This window comes from Zingiber officinale, chromosome 4B (assembly GCF_018446385.1).
Source record: "Zingiber officinale cultivar Zhangliang chromosome 4B, Zo_v1.1, whole genome shotgun sequence".
Classification (NCBI taxonomy): domain Eukaryota; kingdom Viridiplantae; phylum Streptophyta; class Magnoliopsida; order Zingiberales; family Zingiberaceae; genus Zingiber; species Zingiber officinale.
In genome coordinates this window covers 126008169-126031816 of record NC_055993.1, presented here as the reverse complement: position 1 = coordinate 126031816, position 23648 = coordinate 126008169, and the positions used below count along the sequence as shown (strand labels likewise).

The 23648-nt window shown below is 44.5% G+C and overlaps 2 protein-coding genes and 1 non-coding gene across 6 annotated transcripts; 1 reads left to right on the top strand and 2 right to left on the bottom strand.

Moving 5' to 3' along the window:
- Nucleotides 1-244: 244 nt before the first annotated feature.
- Nucleotides 245-21821, bottom strand: LOC121976516 (ALBINO3-like protein 1, chloroplastic). 4 transcript variants are annotated; one of them, XM_042528705.1, is made up of 14 exons: nt 21334-21821; nt 20245-20355; nt 19265-19339; nt 17707-17767; nt 16361-16434; nt 16180-16284; nt 15376-15483; nt 14271-14374; nt 1756-1986; nt 1508-1676; nt 1316-1426; nt 703-1156; nt 577-626; nt 245-463 (listed from the first exon to the last, which is right to left on the bottom strand). In XM_042528705.1, the coding sequence occupies exons 1-12, from the start codon at nt 21697-21699 to the stop codon at nt 1088-1090; spliced, it is 1584 nt and encodes a 527-aa protein (XP_042384639.1). In that variant the 5' UTR covers nt 21700-21821; the 3' UTR covers nt 245-463; nt 577-626; nt 703-1087. The 4 variants fall into 4 exon arrangements, with proteins under 4 accessions (XP_042384639.1, XP_042384637.1, XP_042384638.1 ...); XM_042528703.1 differs by having other exon boundaries at nt 245-626; XM_042528704.1 differs by having other exon boundaries at nt 245-621.
- A 197-nt stretch (nt 21822-22018) lies between these two features.
- Nucleotides 22019-22091, bottom strand: TRNAA-AGC. The gene has a single exon. It is a non-coding gene; the product is annotated as a tRNA-Ala (tRNA).
- Nucleotides 22092-22154: 63 nt separating this feature from the next.
- On the top strand, nt 22155-23556 carry LOC121976514 (28 kDa ribonucleoprotein, chloroplastic-like). Its single transcript, XM_042528701.1, has 4 exons — nt 22155-22656; nt 22803-22904; nt 22971-23237; nt 23303-23556. The coding sequence occupies exons 1-4, from the start codon at nt 22198-22200 to the stop codon at nt 23366-23368; spliced, it is 894 nt and encodes a 297-aa protein (XP_042384635.1). The 5' UTR covers nt 22155-22197; the 3' UTR covers nt 23369-23556.
- The last annotated feature ends 92 nt before the right edge of the window (nt 23557-23648 follow it).

Sequence of the window (23648 nt, the reverse complement as noted above, 5' to 3'; positions counted from 1 at the left end):
AGATTGTTAGGTCACGCTAAGTAATATTTAGATCCATATATGTATTGTTCGAGGATTATGAAAAACCATATTCGAAGAGATCCATCATATTTAGATCTATATATGTATTGGTTTGGATAACATAGTCTATCAACCAGTGCTTGATAGATCTGCCATTTTGTGTCAATAAAACAGGAGGCTTCAACCAGAAATGTCAGACTAATGTTTTTCACAGAACAGAGGAAGAGAAATTTAAGATTATTAATAAAAAAAGCAAAGTCAAAACATGATTCAGTGATATGTACGGAAGCAAGGGTCATCAACATTTGAAATAGTGTGATCCAAGTAGGCAAACTCATTTCATAACAGGAACAGAATAAAAAAATGTTTTTATCCACTAGCTGTTTCTAAATCAAAAGAGTTAGATCCAACGTGTTTCTGCCTGGGAGAAGCCTGCAAGTCAAAAGTAAGATCAGACAGCACCCTGTAAATCAAGAGTAAGATCAGACAGCACCTTGTGAAAAGACAAAGCATGAGCAATATCACAACAGGAGAAAAATAAAGATAGAATTTTCATCTTTCATTCAGTTGCATAACTTTGTGCTCAAATATAGCAATGACAGAAAGCATGCGACCACAAATCTAACCTGAAGCAAAAAAAGACACCATTTAGAAGATTACTCGAACAATCAACTGAGTAGAAACAAGTAAACAAGTCCTGACCTGAAATTCGAGTCAACTTAGAAATTGTGTAGCAGAACAATCAGTCACCAGGTGCACATCAGTAACTCAGCTTGCCAAACAGGGAAAGTTACAAAGACAAAATTATGGCTATCTATATACAACAAAATGACCAGTTGCCTGGATGGATGATGAGCATAATGTTTAAATGTTACAGTAGGAGCTACAAAACTTTATATCTACATGATGAAGAACTAAAGACAGCTGGAGCAATTTGCCGTGCATAATAGGGTGGTCATGACTACAGTGAAATTCTGCCAGTAAAATTGGCAAAGAAAAATTGACAGCCCTTTCTGCTTTCAGGTTAATACAAGAAACACTTTGATGTATGCAATTTACTTTGTGAGAAGATGTTGACCGATGAAATTTAATCTCTTTCTCTTTCATCAAGGGGGGACTGTGATGTCCGCTCGCTGGTCAAACTAGCAGTTTCTTCCTGAAGAGAAGGCATCATTGATAATGAGAATAGATACAACTTAAAATAGAGGCAATGCCAGATTCATTATACATTAATTTAGAATGACAGCTCTTATACACATCTATGTAAAACCAAACCGTCATTTAGTGCATAGAACCTTGATATAAAGACAGTTACCTTTATAACATTCCCAGTTCCTATGTTATCTTCATTGGACATCCTAGTTTTGGAATTGAGCCCTCCATTTTCAGTCACAGACAAATGCACTTCCTTTTCCTTCTTTAGGACCTGTTTAATTAGCCAAGTAAAATCCTATTCTTTGAAAACAGAGGGTATAAGGAAACACATTTTTAAGCATTTGAGAAACACCTGTATATCTGCATTCTCAATGGGTTCATCACTAGTTTCAATTGATGTGGCTTCCAAGCTTATCTGCTTGATGGCTATATCAGAATGTTCAGTTGCCTCGAGAGCTCTCTTCTTTGCTTCTTCCCTTTGTTTTCTCCTACGTGCTTCTTCCTCCTTGATTTGCTTGAACCTGTTTCAAAAATCAGGAACTCATGCAATAGGAAAAATGACATTAAGATCTGCCACTGAGAAGCTAAATATATATTGACCTTTCACCAGGACGTAATCCGCCTGTTATTTCATTTTGTTGGCCTTGACTGGGGTTTGACAAATCAGCTCCTACATCAGAAACAGTCTTCTGTGCAGTAGAAATAGTCTTCTGTCTAGTGGAGCTATCATCTCTGGTTGTAATATTTATGTAATCTTGAACTGGATTCTTAGCACCTCCAAGCTTTTGAAGCCATATTTGCTGCGCAGTGCTCAAAATATTATTTGTCAGCCTGTAAATCAAAATACAACCAAATTGATGAGACCTAATTTGATCATGATTATATTTTTTTTTTACTTTAACCAAGAGCTAGATTGCGACAAACCACATCAAAATAGAATTGCAGGCTTATGAGTCATCCTACCACAATTATAAAATTACTACAATTGAGAAGTTCATAAGAAAAAGGTCATCTGCTTTCTGCCAGTTTAGCAGTTTTCCTTCACTTTTTCCTTCTTTGATCCAAATATCAATCAAGATTTGAAACTAACAACTCCCTTATGAAAGACACATAACCTTAGCAAGATGGTGGGCATGGTTTTAAAAACCATTCCATGCCAATTGACATAGGTGAAAGTTGTCATTTCACCCCAACCAGCATGTGAAACAGGCTTGAAACTTTGAGAAGATCAGGTTTCCCCAAAGGAGCTTCCATGTGGGCTAGGCTTCCACAGGCGTAAGGTTTGGGACTTCCATTTCGCAACAGGGCTGCTGCGATGACACTTCAACAACAAGGTAGCCCAAGGGAAGGGATCTTCTACAAACGTGATTCCTGCTTATGAGTCATCCTACCAATGGTTTAAAGTGTCGTGCCGAAACGGTCGAAACGGGCGAAACGTCTCGTTCTGCTCGACAACCGGCACCGGCACGACCCCGGCACCAAACCCACGACAGGTGCGACGTGTTGCGTGACCCCGTCGTCACAGCAAAGGGGTCGCTCGACCCTGCAACAGTAGCGGAGAGGTCGCATAACCCTTCCGCTGCCGCCGTAGAGGCATCGTACGACCCTGCGGTCAATGCAGAGGGGTTGCATGACCAACGTGGTCGCGTCGAAGGAGTCATGCAATCCCTGCGTCCATGGCAGGTTGCGCAACCCTGCGACAGCACCGAATTCGTGCGGGCTCGCGAGGGTGTCGGATTTCAGATTTTTTTAAATTAAATTTAGATTAATTTTTTTAATCAACTCCTTGTTATAGTGGAGATAATCTAAAGAGACTTTATTAAACCCTAATAAAATTATCTAATTAATTTTATATTTCATTTATTTTAATTTAAAAATTATAATAAAATTTTTATTTATTTATTTATCTATTTTCATATCTGATCCGGTAGTAAAAATCCGGAATCCCATAAGGAGTCAACGCCGAGGGTAGGTCAAAGGATCTAGTGGTTCGCCGGAAAAGGGCAAGCCGACCGGACTCAGAAGAAAGGGAAATCTGATAGTAAAAGGCACCCTGGTATGGACCAGGGTTCCGACGCTCAAATAAAACAGTGCGTAAGGACCGAGCGGAAGGAAGTGCCGCCTGGACGGCGCAAAGAATCAAGCTCGTCCGGACGACGTTCATCGCCCGCTCGGCGGGCCGGACACCCCAGTCAGACGGCGGGTAAAAGACTGGGATATCTGCTGACAGCCGTCAAGTCGTATGGCTATGCCATACTTCTAGTCTGACAACGGGTGGTCCTGCCGTCACATCAAAGAACATGCTCGACTGTGGCAGCATGGTGTCAGGTAAGCTCTCTGACAAGTGCATACCAGGGTATGGGCTGCTGACACGTACGCGCCTCGGTATACATGCATCAGTTCCTTCTCCATCCTATAAAGGTACGCATAATACAAATTTGGCAGCCACTTTCTCCACCACTTACCTGACTTGAGCGTCGGAGGGTCGTCGCCGGGAACCCTTCCCGGCTAGACTTTTGTGCAGGATCGCCGGAGCTTCGTTCGACTAGCCGGAAGTTCACTCCAACGATTGGGAGCGTGCCGCGTGCCCAGTGTCCCTTGGTTCAGCGATTCGGACAGGATCAAATTGGCGCCGTCTGTGGGAACGCTCCTGCATCCGATCAGAAACAATGGACGAGGCTGGACGACAACACACGGTGACGCTTTCTAGGGAAGAACTCGACGCTCTGGTCGAGATAAGGGCCGCCAAAATTGTTGAACAAAGCCGAACGGCCCGAGCAACAAGCAACATCTGTCGGGTGGCCGAGCGGAAGCACCTCCGACCACCGTCGATTCCACCGGCCTTACCTGACGCCGGACCAGCTCGGAGAGATAGAGACTCTTCTTCAGACGAAATGCCAAGGCGAGATGACAGAAAAGGGAAAGCTCACCGGGCGGATTCATCTCCCGAGCGGACCAATCGCCAATTCTCGGAGGCTATTCTACGAGACCCTCTACCCAAGCACTACGTGCCTCCGACGATAGGCGAGTACAATGGAACAACGGACCCGGATGACCATCTGGGTAAGTTTGACAACACAGCCACGCTCCATCAATACACCGATGGAGTGAAATGCCGCGTCTTTCTTACCACTCTCTCGGGATCCGCTCAACGGTGGTTCCGGAAGCTTCACGACGGATCCATCACGAGCTTCAAGGAATTCGAACGGCCTTCCTCCACCACTTCGCCAAGAGTCGATGCAAAAGACAAGTGTCGACTTGTTCGCCATCAAGCAAGAGCCGAGAGAATCGCTTCGAGCTTACATTCAGCGATTCAACCAAGTGGCGATGGACATCCCAACGGCCACTTCGGAGACGATGATGAACGCCTTCACACAAGGCCTTGCGGATGGGGACTTCTTCCGGTCGCTCATCCGAAAGCCGCCCCGAGATTATGATCACATGCTACATCGAGCCAACGAATATATAAATGTGGAAGAAGCGCAAGCCGCTCGGAAAAAGGAAGCTCCGCCGAGCGGGCATCTACTCACGCCGAGCGGAAACAGCACCGCTCAGCAGCCGCCTAGAGGACCGAGGGCCGATGCAATCCGATCCCCCCATGCCAGATCTCACGTACAAGAGGTGGCTGCCGCTCGGCCCAAGCCAAAGAAGAGGTGGACCCCTATGTTCTGCACCTTCCACCAGACGGATACGCACAACACGAGGGATTGCCGAAGCCTTCCCTTTGTATCCAATCCTGTTCCCAGGAAAGCCGAACGACGATCTCCTCCCATCGACAGGAGACATAGGACCCATGAAACGGACCGGACCCGCACCGAGAGACGACATCAGCAGACACCCGAGCGGCACCGATCTCCAAGGCAGGAGAATCGCCGGGCGTCCAGAGAACGGTCACGACCGTCCGCTCGGGAAGAGGAAAATCAGCGTTATTGCCGGCGGACCGACCGGAGGAGACTCCAATCGAGCCAGAAAGGCGGGCGTCCGACAGCTGCAGATCCACGCGGTCGGCTGTAGCCAAGAGCGGGCAAGTGGACCGAAAATCACTTTCGGACCCGAGGACTTGGAAGGAGTAGAAGTGCCCCACGACGACGCGCTGCTCATTAAAGCGGTAGTAGCAAATTATACCATTCACCGCATATTTGTTGACACAGGGAGCTCGGTCAACATCATATTCAAGAAGGCGTTCGATCAGCTGCAAATTGATCGAGCCGAGCTGCTACCCATGATACGAAATTCAGCCGGTCGGACAGATCCGACTAGCCACCTCACTGGGAGAGGAGCCGCTCAAGAGGAACAGGACAATAAACTTCGTGGTGGTCGACTCTCCATCATCCTACAACGTCATTTTGGGACGACCGGCGCTCGGCGAATTCCGAGCGGTTGTCTCAACCTTCCACCAGAAGATAAAGTTCCCCGTGGAGGACAAAGTAGGAGAAGTGAGTGGAGATCAGCTAGCGGCTCGGCGGTCCGAGCAGAAGCTTGCTCCGCTCGGAAGGCGCCCCGAATCGAGGTAAATGCCATAACCGAGAAACCTCCCGCTTTAATTTATGATGAAAAGGAGGAAGTTCAGATCCATCCGACCCAACCGGAGGCCACGACTTTTATCGCCTCGGATCCGGAGGAAGAGCGAAGGAGAAGCTGATCCAATGCCTCCAATGAAATCACGATGTCTTTGTCTGGTCGACACATGAGTTGAGGAATTTCGCCAAGCCTAGCGCAGCATGAGTTGCATGTCCGACCGGACGCTCGGAAAAGGGACTTCAGCGTCGAACAAAATGCCATCATCCAGCGGAAGTAGAAAAACTTCAAGGCCGCCACATACGCGAGGTGCAGTTCCCGAGCTGGCTGGCCAACGTAGTCTCTGGAGGTCTGCATCGACTTTCGAGACCTAAACAAAGCATGCCCAAGGACTTTTATCCTCTCCCCGGATAGATCAGTTGGTGGACTCTGCTGCGAATTAATTTGCATGCTTGACGCCTACCAAGGATATCATCAAGCCCGGGAGGATCAAGAAAAGGTAAGCTTCATCGACGGCACATATTGCTATAAAGTGATGCCGTTCGGAAGAATGCGGGGCCACCTATCAACGCTTGATGAACAAGGTGTTCAAGGAGCAAATCGGGCGGAATCTGAAGTTTATGTGGACGACATTCTTATCAAATCCGTCCGAGAGGCCGATCTTTTCAAGGATATGGAAGAAACGAACGCTGCGCAAATACGGAGTCAAGCTAAATCCCGAAGTGCCTGTTCGGAGCTAAAGGCGTTTTGGGGTATATAGTGACCGAGCGGGAATCAAGCAAATCCTAAGAAGGTGAAAGCACTGCAAGACACGCCGCCAAGAAATACAAGAGAAGTGCAAAGGTTGCGACGGTCGGATAATTGCTTTATCCGATTCATCTCCGAATCACCGGAGCCGCCATTCTTCAAGATCTCAAGGCTACTAAGTTCCGTGGGATGAAGAGTGACCAAGCATTCAAGAGTGAAGACATATCTAAATTCTCTGCTTGTCTTGCCAAGCCGATCGTGGGTGAGTCACTGTATATGTATCTGTCGTAATGAGCATCTGTAGGCTCAAGACTTGTGAGGGCGAACGGCGAAGAGCACCGGTGTATTTTCTAAGCCACATTTTAAAAGACGCTGAATCTCGTTACACTGGGCTCGAGAAGTTGGCCTTAGCTTTGGTTCTAGCCGCCCGGCGCCTTCGACCGTATTTCTTGGCTCACACCATCATTGTCCGAACGAACAGTCCACTCGGCCTGTTGAATCCAGAAGCGTCCGGACGGCTTATCAAGTGGACAATGAATTAAGTGAATTTGACATCTAATATCAGCCCCGGATGGCCATCGATTTTGTGACCGAAGTGCAAAGACCAGAGCCGGAGGCTATGTGGAGAATATATGTGGATGGATCCTCCACCCGGTAGGGATCGGAATATTACTACTCTCACCTCGGGAGGAAAAGATGCACTTATCCATCCGGCTAGATTACAAAGCGACTAACAATGAATGAGTACGAGGCCCTTATAGCCGGATTGCAGGCCGCTCGGCATGGGGCCGGTCGGGTGACACTTTATTCGGATTCCCTGTTAGCCGCTCAGCAACTCTCCGGCACCTTTGAAATCAACGTTCGGCTTAAGCTCTACGCTGAGGCCTTTGAAAAACTCAAAGCTACTTTCCGAGAGGTGCTTATTCGGAAGATTCCCGAACGGAGAACCAGGCGGCCGATGAGTCAGCCAAACTCGCGAGCTCAATAACACCGGTCGCCATTCAGCAACGCTGCTGGTGGCGCATGTCGACCGGATGCAAGGCCTCACATTTCCAAGAGACTGGAGGACACCTATTATAGAATTTCTCAGTTCGGGCACCACACCATCCGATGAATATGCAGCCCGGCTCCTCAGAAGAAGAGCCGGTCGATTTACACTCATCGGAGATCAGCTTTACAAGAAAGCTTTCTCGCGTCCTCTGCTGAAATGTGTAAGCTCGGAGGACTCAGCTTACATCCTCCAGGAAGTACATCAAGGATCATGCGGAGGTCATCCGGGAGGACGCTCGTTAGCCAAAAAGATCCTCTTAGCCGGATACTTTTGGCCAACTTTACAAACAGATGCCGCTCGGATAGTATCTACTTGCCTTTCATGCCGAGTATCACAACTTCTCTCACCGACCGGCAGAGGAGATGAAGGCATCAACCATCTCATGTCCGTTCGATCAATGGGGAATGGATATTGTGGGTCCATTTCCGATGGCGACCGGGCAGAGGAAATTCTTACTAGTGGCGGTGGATTACTTCTCCAAGTGGGTGGAGGCCGAGCCGCAAGATTATTGAACAAATGGTTAAAAATTCATCGGCAACACATCATTTGCCGGTTCGGATCCTCGCCGACTAGTGTCCGGCAACCGGCGTGATTCAGGAAGATGTTAGAGGATCGCAAGAGCTACGATTGAGCAACATTTCACATCCGTGGCCTATCCTTCGAGCAACGGTCAAGCCGAAGTCGCCAACCGGAAATTCTTCGATTCGGCTCGACCATTTGGGAGGGAGTTGGCCGGATGCCGACGTCCATGGGCCATCCGAACGATGCCGAAAGAAGGAACAGGAGTCACACCGTTCCATTTGGTATATGGCGGTGAGGTTGTCATTCCGGTCGAAGTCGGAGTTGAGTCAATCCGGATCCAGAGCTACGATGATGACAACGCCGAACGAAGAAACATGGAGCTGGACTTGGTAGAAGAGGAGAGGGCGAAGGCAGCCGTTCGGCTGATGGCATACCGCCAGCGGATGAAGCAAAACTACAACCGGCGCGTCATTCCCAGATCATTCCAGGTCGGCGATCTTGTGTGGAAGAAGATCAGCCGGTTGGTGACGTCGGCAAGCTTGAAGCTCCATTCATCGAAAAGCTCCGCTCGGGCGCGTATTATCCGGAGGACAAGGACGGTCGGCAGTTAGATAGACCGTGGAGTGCGAACCACCTCCACCTTACCGGCGGGGTGAAAGGTGTATCACAGTAAATCACCATGTGTACATTTTTCGACTGATTACTGAAAATGCAGAAATGAAAAGTCAAAAGAGCGAAAATAAGGCATTATCATCGAAAACGAAGGCCCCGTGCCGCTCGGCCGGAGGTATATGGGTCGAGCCAAGCGCTCAAAATCGGGGGCCCCGTACCGTTCGAACGGAGGTAAATTATCCGAGCCAAATGCTCGACGAAATAGACCATGAGCCGTTCGGTCGGAGTACGTTCTCCTAGCTGGGTGACAAGTGCGCTAAATATAAATGTATATACTTTTTCGTCGCTTATATGCTTGCGATGCAAGCAAAAGATAAAAACACATTGAGCATTCTCCGATGAACGGTTCGCCCGTAAGGTTCATATCCGAGCCGGAGCTTGGACTCGAGGCCGGGCTGCGTATAGAATATAAGCATCGATCGAACTCAAGACCCGAGCTGTTCGGCCGCTGCATACTAGGGTGGCGAAAGAAAACCAAAACCGCTACCGATCGGGTGATAGCGGAGGTTATTGCTCGAACGAAGGCCCGAGCTGCTCGGCCGTGTGTAGTCTCATCGACGCGCGACGAGCCCCGCGTTAAAAATCGAGAGCCGCACCGGCGACTAAAACCGCGCCGTCGAGCTCCGACGATAAATATCGAGAGACAAGCCGCCGTCTATAAATAATCCGAGCGGAAGCCCGTCGTTAAAATCGAGAGCCGCGCCGATAAAAACCGCCGAGCTCCGACGATAAATATCGAGAGACGAGCCGGCTAATAATCCGAGCGGACGCGTCGACGAGCCCCGTCGTTAAAAATCGAGAGCCGCGCCGACCGGCTATAAAAACCGCGCCGTCGAGCTCCGACGATAAATATCGAGAGACGAGCCGGCGTCTATAAATAATCCGAGCGGACGCGTCGATGAGCTCCGTCGTTAAAAATCGAGAGCCGCGCCGACCGGCTATAAATATCGAGAGACGAGCCGGCGTCTATAAATAATCCGAGCGGACGCGTCGACGAGCCCCGTCGTTAAAAATCGAGAGCCGCGCCGACCGGCTATAAATACCCGCGCCGTCGAGCTCCGACGATAAAGATCGGAAGACGAGCCGACGTCTATAAATGTCCGAGCGGGAAGCCAGGCGAAAATCCAGCAAAAACCCCTTTGAGGCGAGGCGCGAAGTAATAGACGGTTAATCAGAAAAAAAAAAAAAAAAAAAAAGGGGGCGAACAAGTGAACGAGCGCCATCAATGGTGCCGAGCGGAAGAGTTTTAAGAAACACTTAAAAGTTGGGACGAGGGAAAAATTTCTCGCTAAAATAGGAAGGAACCGAAGATTGTCTAATATGCAAGCCGAAAAGGTCATTACACAGATAATCGGGGCCGAACGGCGGGAATTCAAAGAGAAGTTAAACAGAAACGCTCCTCACACATCAAAATCAAAAAGAGCGTCGGGGATGTTGTCCATCACGCTCGCCAGGTCCTCATCGGGGATGGTCAGCTCGGCAGGCAGATGACCTTTGGTCTTCAGATAGCCCACCGCCGCCTTAATGGCCTCCTCGAACGTGAGGGATATCTTGTCAGTAAACTTCTCTCCGAAGTCTTCTGAGCGGAGGAACGCCTTCCTCACTTCGTCCGAGCGGGCCGACTCCCCCGCTTGATATTCTTTGAGCGCGGCGTGGGCAGCGTCGCTAGCAGCTTGGAGATCCTTCAAGTCCCCATCGAATCTTTGGAGATCAGCCGAGCGGCTCTCTTTTTCGGTGGCCAGCAGAGCGTCGAGGTCCTTGATGCGTTGCTCCAGCCCCCGGATCTCCACCTTCATGTGGTCCATATCGTTGATGGCCTGTTGCTTCCGAGTGGTCACCGTCCGGATCTCCTTGTCTCGTTGTTTAATCATTGCTTCGAGCCGAACGACCTTGCTCGCCAGATCAGCAGCTCGTTTTCGCTCGGCTTCTAGCGATTTCTTGGCCTTCTCCAGAGCGGCCGTCGATGCGTTTTTTCAGTTCCTCCTCCAGCTCGGCCAACCGATCGCTAATGGCGATCTGCTCCACCCAGTTCTGCTAGCAAACACGAGCAGGTTAAAAACTTCAAATATGAGAGAAAGTAAGAGGAGGGGCCATACCCCAGTAGCTGATTGAAGGTTGCTGTCGCCGAGCTGCCCGGGAGTCAACTTGGCTATACGACTCCGAGCATCTATCCAAGCTTGCGAGAGGACCCGCTGTGGTGATCATCTCGTCAGAAACACCGCCGATCGGCGGCCATGTACGCCTCAAGGGAGGCGCAGAACGTTTTAAGTAGATTCGCCGCCGCCCGCCTCGAGATGGCCCGCCAGAAGAGGTGGGTAGCTCGCCTAAACGCCCGAGACGCTGCCGAGTCATCGAAGGGCCGACGGCGGAACTTCAAGCCGCCCTCGGAGAATCCGAGGGTAGGGTACTCGACGGACAGACTGCAGATCTACACCCCGCCAGTTGCGGCTCATCAAGTGTAGAGGCAGGTGCGGATTCCCGAGCGCCCAGCGGCACATCATCGGCCGAACGGCCCTCCACCTTTCTGTATTGCCCATGGCCTCATCAGGAGGGGCGGGGGCGTCCGGGGCTTCTGGGACCGTTGGCGTCCCCTCACCTTCTTCGCCGGCCGGATCAGCCGGAGCAAGACTCCGTTCGGCGGTCTCCTTGCTCGTCACCGCCTCAATCCGAGCGGCCTTCAGTTTGAGCTTCTCGGTGGCTCTGGCCTTCCACATGACCTCAGCTGCAGAAGCAGAGAATAAATCAGTTAGAACAAAATAAAGGGGGAGATAGGGAAGCTTACTCATGCTACAAGGCAGATCGGCTGGTGTAGAAGACAAGCCGAATATATGCATTACTCCTGGGAGAAGCATCTTGTCAATGTGATAGCGCTGACCGACTAGCCGATAGTCTGCGTCACCTCTAAACTTGCCGAGCTCCGGTTGCGCAGGCATAGCCGTCTGCCACTTGGTGCGGAAAGTGGGCTGCTCGGGAAAGCGAATGTAGAAAAAATGCTCCTTCCAGTGTTTGTTGGAGCTCGGCATATTATCGAAAAGGACGAAGCCTATCCTAGATTGGAAAACAAAGGTGCCCCACTCGGCTTGCTTGGGATAGTAGAAGTAGTGGAAGATTTTTGGGGTTAAGGGAATGCCGTTTAGTTTGAACAAAACTACCACTCCGCTCAGCAATCTAATAGAATTGGGAACTACTTGGCCGAGCGGAATGCGGAAATAGTTGCAAACTTCTAAGAAGAATTTGTGAGGAGGAAAACGTAGTCCGGCCAGGAATTGATCACGAAAGAAGACAACAGTGCCGGACGGAGGATCATTAGGCCGATCGGAAGGCGTGGCTAACACTATTTCGTGGTCGGTCGGTAGGTCATATGCTCGAGTAAGTCGCAGGGCGTCTTCCTCGTCGAACCGACTTTCCATGTTCGAGTACCAAAGACCCGGAACACCGCCGGTTGACTGCGAGGTACTGGTCATGATCGAAAGGCCAGAATGCAGGATAGAAGAAAATGGTTCAAGCGATGGGAGAAAACCGACTGACAAGGATGATTAACAGAAAGAGGAATGCGTCTGGAGCGAGAAAAAGGATCTTACAAACGCGGGAGATGATCGGAAGTTGCCGAGCGATCGTCGGAAAAGCTGAGCACGAAGTCGCCGGCGAAGGGAGGAGTGACAGGAATCTGGAAACGAAGAAGACGAAATGCGGCGGAAACGGAGTCAAAGGTCTTATATCGCCGCCCGGAAACAATCTCCACCGTCCGATCCAGGTCGTCGATATCGAGGTTGTCATCGGATCGTCCGTTTCAAACGGCGGCTGTCCCATCGGAAGTGACGCAACCGCCATACTCTGACAAATGCACGGTCGCCACGTGTCAGCCGGTTACTAGCCGCATTTAATGAGCTCCTCTCACCGTGCGCAGAGCACGTGATGGGTAGTGTGGGAGAACAACGGACATCGATTCCAAGAAAATACAAGGCACGGACAAAGTATCGCCGAACGGACAGATATCGCCGCTCGGAGGAGCATCCTTATGCATGGCCGAGCGGCCTAAGGCCATGATCATTGTTCGACAGATCGGCGGTCCAGTCAGTCGGACATTGCCTCCTTCGACTAGACTCGATAGGAAGGCAAGTGATCCGGTAGTAAAAATCCGGAATCCCATAAGGAGTCAACGCCGAGGGTAGGTCAAAGGATCTAGTGGTTCGCCGGAAAAGGGCAAGCCGACCGGACTCAGAAGAAAGGGAAATCTGATAGTAAAAGGCACCCTGGTATGGACCAGGGTTCCGACGCTCAAATAAAACAGTGCGTAAGGACCGAGCGGAAGGAAGTGCCGCCTGGACGGCGCAAAGAATCAAGCTCGTCCGGACGACGTTCATCGCCCGCTCGGCGGGCCGGACACCCCAGTCAGACGGCGGGTAAAAGACTGGGATATCTGCTGACAGCCGTCAAGTCGTATGGCTATGCCATACTTCTAGTCTGACAACGGGTGGTCCTGCCGTCACATCAAAGAACATGCTCGACTGTGGCAGCATGGTGTCAGGTAAGCTCTCTGACAAGCGCATACCATGGTATGGGCTGCTGACACGTACGCGCCTCGGTATACGTGCATCAATTCCTTCTCCATCCTATATAAAGAGGCTATTACTTCGCCGAAGGTACGCATAATACAAATTTGGCAGCCACTTTCTCCACCACTTACCTGACTTGAGCGTCGGAGGGTCGTCGCCGGGAACCCTTCCCGGCTAGACTTTTGTGCAGGATCGCCGGAGCTTCGTTCGATTAGCCGGAAGTTCACTCCAACGATTGGGAGCGTGCCGCGTGCCCAGTGTCCCTTGGTTCAGCGATTCGGACAGGATCAAATTTTCCTTTTTTAAAAGATTATTTTTTATCTTGTTTATTTTTTAAATATTTACGTTAAAGATTTTAGTTTTTAATTAATATATTTTATATTTAAAAAATACCGAAACTATATCGGCACGATACGGCACGACATGATACGGTACTGAAACTGAATCGTTCCGGTCCAGGACCAAAACCTCGGCACGGGTCGAAATTTTAAACCTTGATCCTACCACAATTATAAAATTACTACAATTGAAACTAACAACTCCCTTATGCAAGACAAACAACCTTAGCAAGATGGTAGGGGCATGGTTTTAAAAACCTTTCCATGCCAATTGGCATAGGTGAAAGTTATCGTTTCACCCCAACTAGCATGTGAAACAGGTTTGAAACTTTAAGAAGGTCAGGTTTCCCCAAAGGAGCTTCCATCTTCCAGAGGTGTAAGGTTTGGGACTTCCATTTCACAACAGGGTTGCTGCGATGGCACTTCAACAACAAGGTAGCCCAAGGCAAGGGATCTTCTACAAACGTGATTTCTTCTGCTCCCCTTTCCATATTCTAGATCCTTTCTCTTATGCCAAAAGGTAAATTATGGTGAAATAAATTACAATTGGTAGTGATCATAGTCATCTAAAAATTCATAGTCAAACAACTATATAGCTCCTTTTAACCTATATGCCTTGAAAGCATTCATAAGTATCATGCCAAAATTTGGGGGAAAATGTGGAACGTATTTATTGAGAGCAAAGGATGGAATGCAATGATGATGGCTAACCAATATAAACTGAGGCCTGAAGGAACTGAAAGAGCAAAGTAGCCAATCAACAGAGGAAGGAACTTTGTTACAGCTTGAGCATTCTGTTGGCTGGGATCATTAACCTGAAATATGGGAACGAGGAAGTATGAAAACTTTAAGAAAAACAGAGCTTTATCATGATCTATTGTGATGAAATTCATTCTTTTACAGTATCCCTATAACAGCAATTACAAAATTTGAAGACCACTCAAGCATCATAGGCATTGATACAGAACTGTAAAAACAAAAGTGAGATCCACGAGAAGAGACCAATTACATCCAAGCATACCCATTCTACTTATGGAGATTTTTAAAATGAGAATCAAATTATGGTCCTCTAGTATCAACAAAGGACGTGGCAAAGTTATCACAAATCAAGGTGCTTCTTTCTTAGCATATATGCTATTACTTTACTGTTTAATGATTATCCAATTGAAAAAACAAAATATTTACCAAAAGCATTAGTAAATTGGGAGCAGGTGACACTCCATGAAACCAACTTATAGGTCAAACAGTGTAAATGAAATGCCAGTAGCAATGTAGAAGAAATTATGCTTTGTTGGTCAGAATCTCTTTCTTATGGAACATTTATATAGTTAATTAGTTATGAACATGAAGTTTCCATGAGGTAGAGTACCTATCCAGTGGGATTCTTGAAACTGATAGGAAGAGCATCAATGCAACAGCATTTAGCAAATTGGTGGACAATAAAAACTAAGATCATTAGTTTGTGATACCAAGCCTCTAAAATAAATGGTTCTTGTAAAGTGTAAACTGAATGGAATCGCAGGTGATAGTACTTGTCTAAGTTTCCCAGCCTTTTGAAGATAGATAGAACTATATTGATGCTTTTAACTTTTTCAATTAGGAAGCTCCAATGCATACATGGAAGAGATACTACAGAAAACAGTCTAGGTCTTTGCATAAAATAACTACTAGCAAAATGGTGTATGCAAGTTAATGAGTAAGGAAGTATAGCACAAAAGATTTTCTTTTCACCAAAATTTACATTCAAAGGCTTTGGAGGTAACCTGGTAATATTAGCAAGAAGAATCTGTATGTGTATGTGTGTATATAAACATACCTGTGATGACTGCATGATCTGTGAGGATATGTATTGTGAGATAACTAGTAAAACTGGCAAAACCAGATAAGCAAATGTGTCTGACCATCCAAGAGGTGGATGACCATCCTGCAATATTATTAACAAGAAGACAGATGAGATTACATTCTTTGTTTTGAAAATAATTCAAATAACTGATTGCTGAGAGGGTAAATTTTAAATGAATTAAGAGACCAGTAAAGAAACATGAAATTGAAATAACACTTATGAGATTATAAGAACTTGGAGAATGAAGTAAGCAATTGAAGGTTAATGAGATGGAAGAAAATAAGCTGTGGTGTTGCTGTGGAAGTACAGAAGTGAGCAATCAAACAATTAGATGCTAGAAACCAGAGGTTTTATTGGCAAGTGCTTGTTCCATGAAAATTAATCTAGTGCTATTATGATTGACAAGGATGCCTTTTATTGGAATCTCTTTTCACAATTCTACAAAGGCTGAAAGAGACTGCCTAACATCTGAAACAGGTATCAAGTCATTCCCTATTGGAAGATGCGTATGGAGAAATCTAGAAATTCGCAGAGAAAAATCCTAATTAAAAAGAATTATAAAGCTTATTGTGACTCCATAATTGCAACATGACCTCAATTCCTCATTCACATTTACTCCTTATACAATGTCCGATCATGTAATTTCCATCCAGTGATACATGCTACAATACTTGCAAAAAATGAACTGAATTGCAAACAGGATAGCTAGTCAATGACCCATAATTAAAAGATAATACTGGATGATGATTTTAAGAAATCAATGTATAGCACACTTACCACAAAAGGAAAAAGCCAAGAAATTCCACTGCCACTTTGTCGGGCTGCAATTGTAGTAGGACCAGACAAAGAAGGTATCCAGAAAAAACCTTCAGTAAGGAGTCCCTATAATAACGAAGAGTCCAGGTTCATAGATATCACATAAAAAATGAGATAAAAACACAAGCAACCAATGAACAACCTCATTAGCAACATTTGACAAAGCCCTGTACAGTCCAATCCATACAGGTATAGTTAACAAGGTAGGCAGGCATCCTGACAGGAAAAATGTTGAATAAATAAAAAAAGTGAAGAAAGAAAATAGTAAAATTCTTATTGTTCAAAAAACACAAACATCAAAAAGTGTATGAAAGCAACACATAGCAGAAAGCAACAAACTTTCCTAAAGCTTCATAAGGAAAAAAATTAAGAGAAAATAAGTTAACATGGTATGAAAATGTTCAAAAACAATAATAGATCTTAAGCCCTAGTCAAAAATCAGTATATTTGAGTTGAAGTTATGAGGAGGGGTAGGGGAGACAAAGAAAACTCTTGTTGACATAATCAAAATTGATCTAATAGATCTACGATATAGTGTTAAAGCGGCAGGTTCCATGGACATGCTTCAATGTTCCATCCTTTGAGACTTAGTTTACTTGCTGTCACTTTTATAGGTCCTCCTCATTTGCTATTTAATGGGCCAAATAAATGTATGTATATTGGGCATGTCTCTACAGAGAGTAGACAAGACTCTCTTTTTAAAATTCCTTGCTTGCAACTAAACATGATCGATGTAAAATCTCTATTAGCCGCATTAATATTATCAACACCTTCTGTAGTCAAAATCCAGTGCAAAAACACACAGGATATAATGTCCTTGATAGCACTTAGTAGGATACTAGATTGCCCCACCTAGTCTTACGGGGAATTAAACACCTAGGCAATGCCTCATGTGGTAAACCTATATATACATATACTTGGTCAATTGCTACCGATACTGGGTAGTAATTCATATACACAAAATAGTGAGTTTCCACCATATAACTTTATGCATAGTCCATTAGCAGGCAAAGATCTATAAAGCTATCAATCTAGTTGGGACTTGTGACTTCTATCTGTTATTGTGTTAAATTTTCCCCCATTAGGAATGTACAAAAATAAAGACTGAGTATGATATATTAGTCTGTTCCTTGTGCTTATTGCACTGAATCAATGCTAAAATAGCAATTTATCTGTCATATGGGATTGAAGATGTTATGTCAAAGATAAAGCCTCATTGATGTATGTTAGATCTCGTGTATCTCTAGATTGCAGAATATGTAGACCTTGTAGGCTTGTAGCTAGAGGCATAACCAGAATATTTCTAGTATGACCTCTTGGCAAGGATATTTTTTTACCCAAGAGAAATTTGAAAGAACTGCTAAATAAAGATATTATGACTTAAGAATACCGAATGCGAGAAAAAAAAAGTAAAAAAGCAAAACCCCCTTATTAAAACAAAATCCCTTCTATTGATAGCAACAGGAAAAGATAAATAACAGCACTCACCAGCCAAAGGGTTTATACCAGCTAGTTTATAGAGGCGGGCAGTCTCCAGTTGTATCCTTTCCTGCATATTTGTAAGTATCTTTAGAAACATCTTAAACCTTTGTACAAGTATCTGCTACAATCTATTTATTTTTGTACTCTTTTCTTTTTTGTAAAATCTAAAGTTTTTTGGATAAGAGAACTGTTTCTCATGGTTGAACAAATTTGTAGCCATACAAGGGAGAAGTCCTGATAGGGTGAGAAAAATTAGAGATTGCATCTTGGACAGTTCAGTGAAGAAGACTAACTAAAGTTCTGTCTCACCATGGCCCACTATTCATCAAACATGGGAAAAAGAATGGTTCAGGAGAGCAACTGGGAACCATACAGCAGCATCTGTATAATTGTATACCATCATTGACAAAGTAGCCACACCTAGATAGGGTGTGGCTACTTTGTGTGCCAATGTCAAAGAACTAGAAGATGAATTTACCATCCTAGTATAGGGTGTTAAACTAATTGAACCTATGGACAATCAGTAAGGCAACATTATATTGTGTATATCATGCATTGGCCAAATGCCTCCATAGCTATCTTCACTAGAAATCATCTTTCTTGATTTCTTACTTCCCTTGAATATACAACTTTGTGAATTACATTCTCTGTTTGTATTAAACAAGTTTCTTTAAATAATTAATATGACATTAGTTGTAGCCTGTAGCAATTCTACGCTTCTCTTCTTGCAAATCTCAGTCAGGTAATTGCAGAAAGCTTCTCAGAATTCCCGTTTGTAACCTCTACTTGCTGAACTTCTTTCTTTCTGCACCATTCTTCAGAGGTCTAGTATATGCCATAAATTTCTCCATGAACTAGTTCCCACTAATATCTCATTCCATATCAGATTAATAAGTCTCTTAAGATAACTTAATGGTGTGCATAACCAATTCAATCAGTCAAGCAATGCTTTCCTACTTGTTAAGAGTGCCTCTATGTTCATCTGCCTTTTCTCAAAAGGCTAAATCATAACATGCTATCGTCTACCCAATTCCCATAACCAAATCTTTTCACAATGACAACGTAAGCCATACCCATTTTACAAGTGTTTTCTAAGATCAAATTACCAACCTAAACCCAGAATCCTATATTTCATCAGATTAGCATCAACTAATACAGTACATTGACTAGGTCTCTCCATAGTCATAATTTTAAACTAGTGCATACTAGTCCACCAGATTGCCAATCAGATTTATCTTCAAAAATTAGGTGGTGGAACAAAACTTTCAGAGATATTGCCAACTGAATTCGTCAGTAAAGAGTAACAAACACAAAGGCACTATAATTCTTCCAAGTGGTCAACTATCATAATGCACTTCAATCTTGATTTCTCCTTGGTTCCTACCAATTATGGAACTATCCAAGAATGCTAACAAAGCATGCACGTGTAGAGCTCAAAGCTTGATCAGAAAATAATGTTTTCAGAATTTACTATACACATAAGAATGCGAAGTTTTACCATTCATCCATGTAGGAGAACAACTTCACAAGCCAACAACAAGGATGATACAATATAATAAGTTACCTGATCTCCAGTATAACGCTGTTGAATAGCCTTAATTTGAGGTTGCAATGCTCGCATCGCAAGTGCTGACTCAACCTGTGAAAGTCACTTATTCTAGGTGATTGTTGTCTAAAATATCAAAGATATTTGTTGCTAATCAATTTGACAGCAATTTGTATAAGAAGAAATTCCATGAACATTGAATATGTACTATGTAGTTTGTCTAATAAAAGAAAACAAAAACTCAAAAGGGTGCATGGATCACTGTTAATAGAGATGAATAAAACTAGAAAAAGAATCCAAAGAAGTTCGATTAGATAAACCAATTGGCAAAGGCCAATTTGCACTGGATAACGTTGTGGCTACAAAATTGTCATGAAGTTTAGACTTGACTTGTAACAAACTTAGAGTTATCTGAAGTAAATTCAGAATGACCAACACACCTAAAAATCAAAGGATAACACTAGCATTTTGACCATAGAGGGTTTGGTTCAGGGTATGATGCATGACATGTCCTATCTCCAGTCAACATAAGTTTGATACACAGTTCAATAAAGCTTGCTTGCTCACTCTACTAAACCTTTATGATTATGTAAAATTGCTTTCTCTCGTATATTTTTTTATTTTATCTTTTTTAGCAACTTCACACATCTATCTTAGCATCTTCATCCCTATTAAACTAATTAATCTTCATCTCTGTTAAACTAATTTTTTCTACATGTTTCTTATTGAAAAATCCTCTGTTACACTCCCACTAGCTCCAACACACACGCCCTTTAAGGCTTTAACACATTGATAGATTAGTTTTAAAAAAGCCTTTTCTTTAAAACTCATTATGAGGACTATCATAAAGTTTTCTAAGTCAACAAAGAATTTGCTCAGCCCCTACTAATATGATCTAATTGTATAGGTAGTGTAAATAGCAAACATACCATTGTCATTGAATAGATTATCTAAAAATTCGTAAGTTGAAAGGTGAAAAAAAAAATAATGATATTAACCTGTTTTTTTGTCAAAGGAAATGTAGCTGCCTTTACAAGAATTGTCAGTAGAATAATTGCAAATCCATATGAATAAGGAACATGCAATGAGGATAATCCATCTTTCAAGACCTGCATAAAGGAATCACAGATCAAGATTTTCACATCTGGCTCGTTATAAAGGTTGTTAAAAACTTACAACTAATATACTTTAGACGTCAGTAACTTTACAAATGTATTTGTGCATCAATTTTTTTTCACAAGCATAATGCTACATCTAGTTACTCAGGGCTTATTGTGAATACAATATAAAGTTACATGATCTCACTGTAATCCAACAAATATAGTTATTTGGGAAATATCAATGAGCATCCGTTTGCTAGGGAAGTGACATACAGTGAAAACAAAAGTACTGGGTTATCAGATTTCTATGGTATTATTGCTTCATAAATTGACCTGATACCATATGAAACAAAACCCATAGAAATGAGGGGGGGAAAGTTATATTTTTCTCCAACATTTAGTTATTGCCACAACTAACTGAAAGGAAACACTTTTCACTTCTTTCTCAATAATAATAATAAATAACAGATATTAGTTCACAGAACCAGAAGTATTAGTGTATATGCAATATTTTACGTTCTTCCTTTTACATACTATGTAATTCTTCAATGCAAATCTCACAAAAAGTGATGACAATTTATCTTTATAACTAGAGCTATTCCAGATTTTATTTATGCAAGATGAAATGGCTGGATGTATCCCTATAAGAGAGAACTTCAGTTTCAACAGTAGGTGTTCGGACCAGAACATAATCATCAAGTCTCTGGCCTGTTTAAATAGCCTACAGCATCAAAATATAAAAGATTGTTTTTGCTTTTATTGATATAAAGTTCAGTTTTCGACTTAGTTATATATTTTGATTGTGATGTTTCAGCGTTTTCTTGGAAGAAAAAATCGTTATAACTTTACCAAAAGATCTAATTTTATAATTTACAATCAAACAGATTTTTTTATTAGACTGTAGTAACCCTAGCAAACATTGGGCTATTGTGAAGAAACCAAACTTCTATGTCATAGTTTTCGACTCACGCTTTATCGCATACCAACCTTGAGTACAGTCTCGAGGTAATTAGTGATTCCCGTCAACCAGTCATCACTCTGCTTCGAGCTTTTCTCGACGACATCGGAGGAGGAGACGGCCGCATCAGCGATGGTGTAGAGCAGACCCTCCACTCGGCCAAACAGCTCTCGGGCGAGCCCCTCGGTGGCCTCGAAGTCAGGAAGATGCGGAGAGAGTCCAGCTCTGACGTATAAGGATCCACGGAGGTAATCCGGAGAGGGGCGGCCGCTGTCCAACCCAAAGAGGTCTCGACGGCGGCGGAGAGGGAGGAGGGACGGCAACGGAGCGCTGGAACGGAAGGAGAAGTGAGGTCGACAGACGAACTGTAGGTCTAAGGAGAAGGCGAAAGCCATAGATGAGGAAGCTCCGCGAAACCCTCGCCGGCGGTGGAGGATGCGAGATAGCGAAGAGGGATGAGGTGCGCGAGATCGGGACGGAAGGCGCTGCAAGTGATATTTTTGTGGTGCGATGAGGACCAAAATGAGAGCCGAGTCTTGATCTTTCAAGACCAACCACGACTGACCACCGCGAAGTCAATAGAGCCTCCAAGCTGTTGATCTGGCAGATCTGAAGCTCCTGATGGGAATTGTAAGTTTACATTTTTAAATGCATCACGAGCTAAATTTTGTATTATAATTTTTTTGCAAATCGCGACGAGAAGGTTAAAAAAATTGGAGATGCGGGGTATCGATCCCCATACCTCTCGCATGCTAAGCGAGCGCTCTACCATCTGAGCTACATCCCCGTTGTACAATAACCGATATTTTGAACTTTAATAAGTAAAATATATGCAACGGATGTCCTGTGTCCTTTATCTTCGCCTCTCCAATTTACAGCTCAGGGCGGCAAGCATGCCCTTCAAGCTTACCATGGCCGATGCCCTTATCCCTTCCCTCCCGCCCGTTTTATTCTCTTCCGAGCCCTGGCTTCCTCAACTCATCCCTCTTCTCCGCTCGTCTAAGCCCCTCCGCCTCTCCTCTTCCCTTTCCTCGTCGTCGATTTCTCTCAGCAAGAAGCCCCCTTTTCTTCCCCTCGTGACCCGGACCTCACGCTGGGATTTCCAGAAGGGGCTCGACTTGGGAGTCACACCTGTGCTCGAGGAATTAGCCGGAGAAGAAGAGGAGCAGACCGAGAAGCCTGTGACAATCGCCCAGGGTTTGGACGGGTTTGTAGAGAAACCAAAGGAGGAGGATCCTTACGCTGCTCCACCGGACAAGATCAAGCTCTACGTCGGAAACCTCCCCTACAATGTGGACAGCCAGAAGCTCTCCCAGCTCTTCGAGAAGGCTGGCGCCGTTGAGGTCGCCGAGGTACGGAAAAAAAACTTTCCCTTCTTAGTGTTCGATGCACAAATTTGGTTTTTTTTTTTCCTTCTTCTTCTTGCGCATTGTTCTCTTTTCCTGCTCTGCATTTGCTTAGGGTTTTGATTGAAGTAATAACATCTGTATTTGCTTAGGTAATTTACAATCGGTTGACTGGCCAGAGTCGTGGCTTTGGATTTGTGACCATGAACACTGCTCAAGAAGCAGAGAAAACTGTGAAATTGTTTAATAACTATGTAAGTTGTCCTTGTAGTCATTTAGTAGGACATGCATCTTTGAAACTGACTGGTAGAATGAAACAGGAATTTGATGGCAGGCTTTTGTCTGTAAACAAAGCAGCTCCCAAGGGACCCCATGGGAATTCTGAAAGATCTTTTAGAATATTTATCGGCAGTTTGCCTTCGACAATGGATGATGACCGTTTGGAACAACTATTTAACGAACATGGAAAAGTGCTGGAAGCAAAAGTGATATACGACAACGATACTGGACTCTCACGTTGTTATGGCTTTGTGAAAATGGCATCGCAGTCTCAAAGGGATGATGCGATTGCTGCTCTTAATGGGCAGGTGAGTTCATATAATTTGTCTAATCGCATTCTATTAATTTAATTATTTTATCGTCTTGTTGACAGAGTTTGGACGGTCATACATTGAAAGTCAAAGTTGCAGAGCCACAAAGAAGAAACTTTGTTCTTTAATTTTAAAGAGCCGAGAACTGTTTCGTCTGAAAAGAGAAATCCTATCGACAAAATACTTAATGAGGTTCAATGTGCCTATCTATCAATTTTGTTAACCCTCCTATCAATTAGGGTTAAACTTAAACATTGGTCTTGTATCGTTATTGTTTTATTTACTACATGTCAAAGCATGTTTGCCTTGTCCATTATGTTACAACTATTGGAACTTGGAAAGAGATGTTTGGTTTAGACGAATTGAGTCTGAGATACAGTAAGTGACCAATGCCAATCAAGATTGACA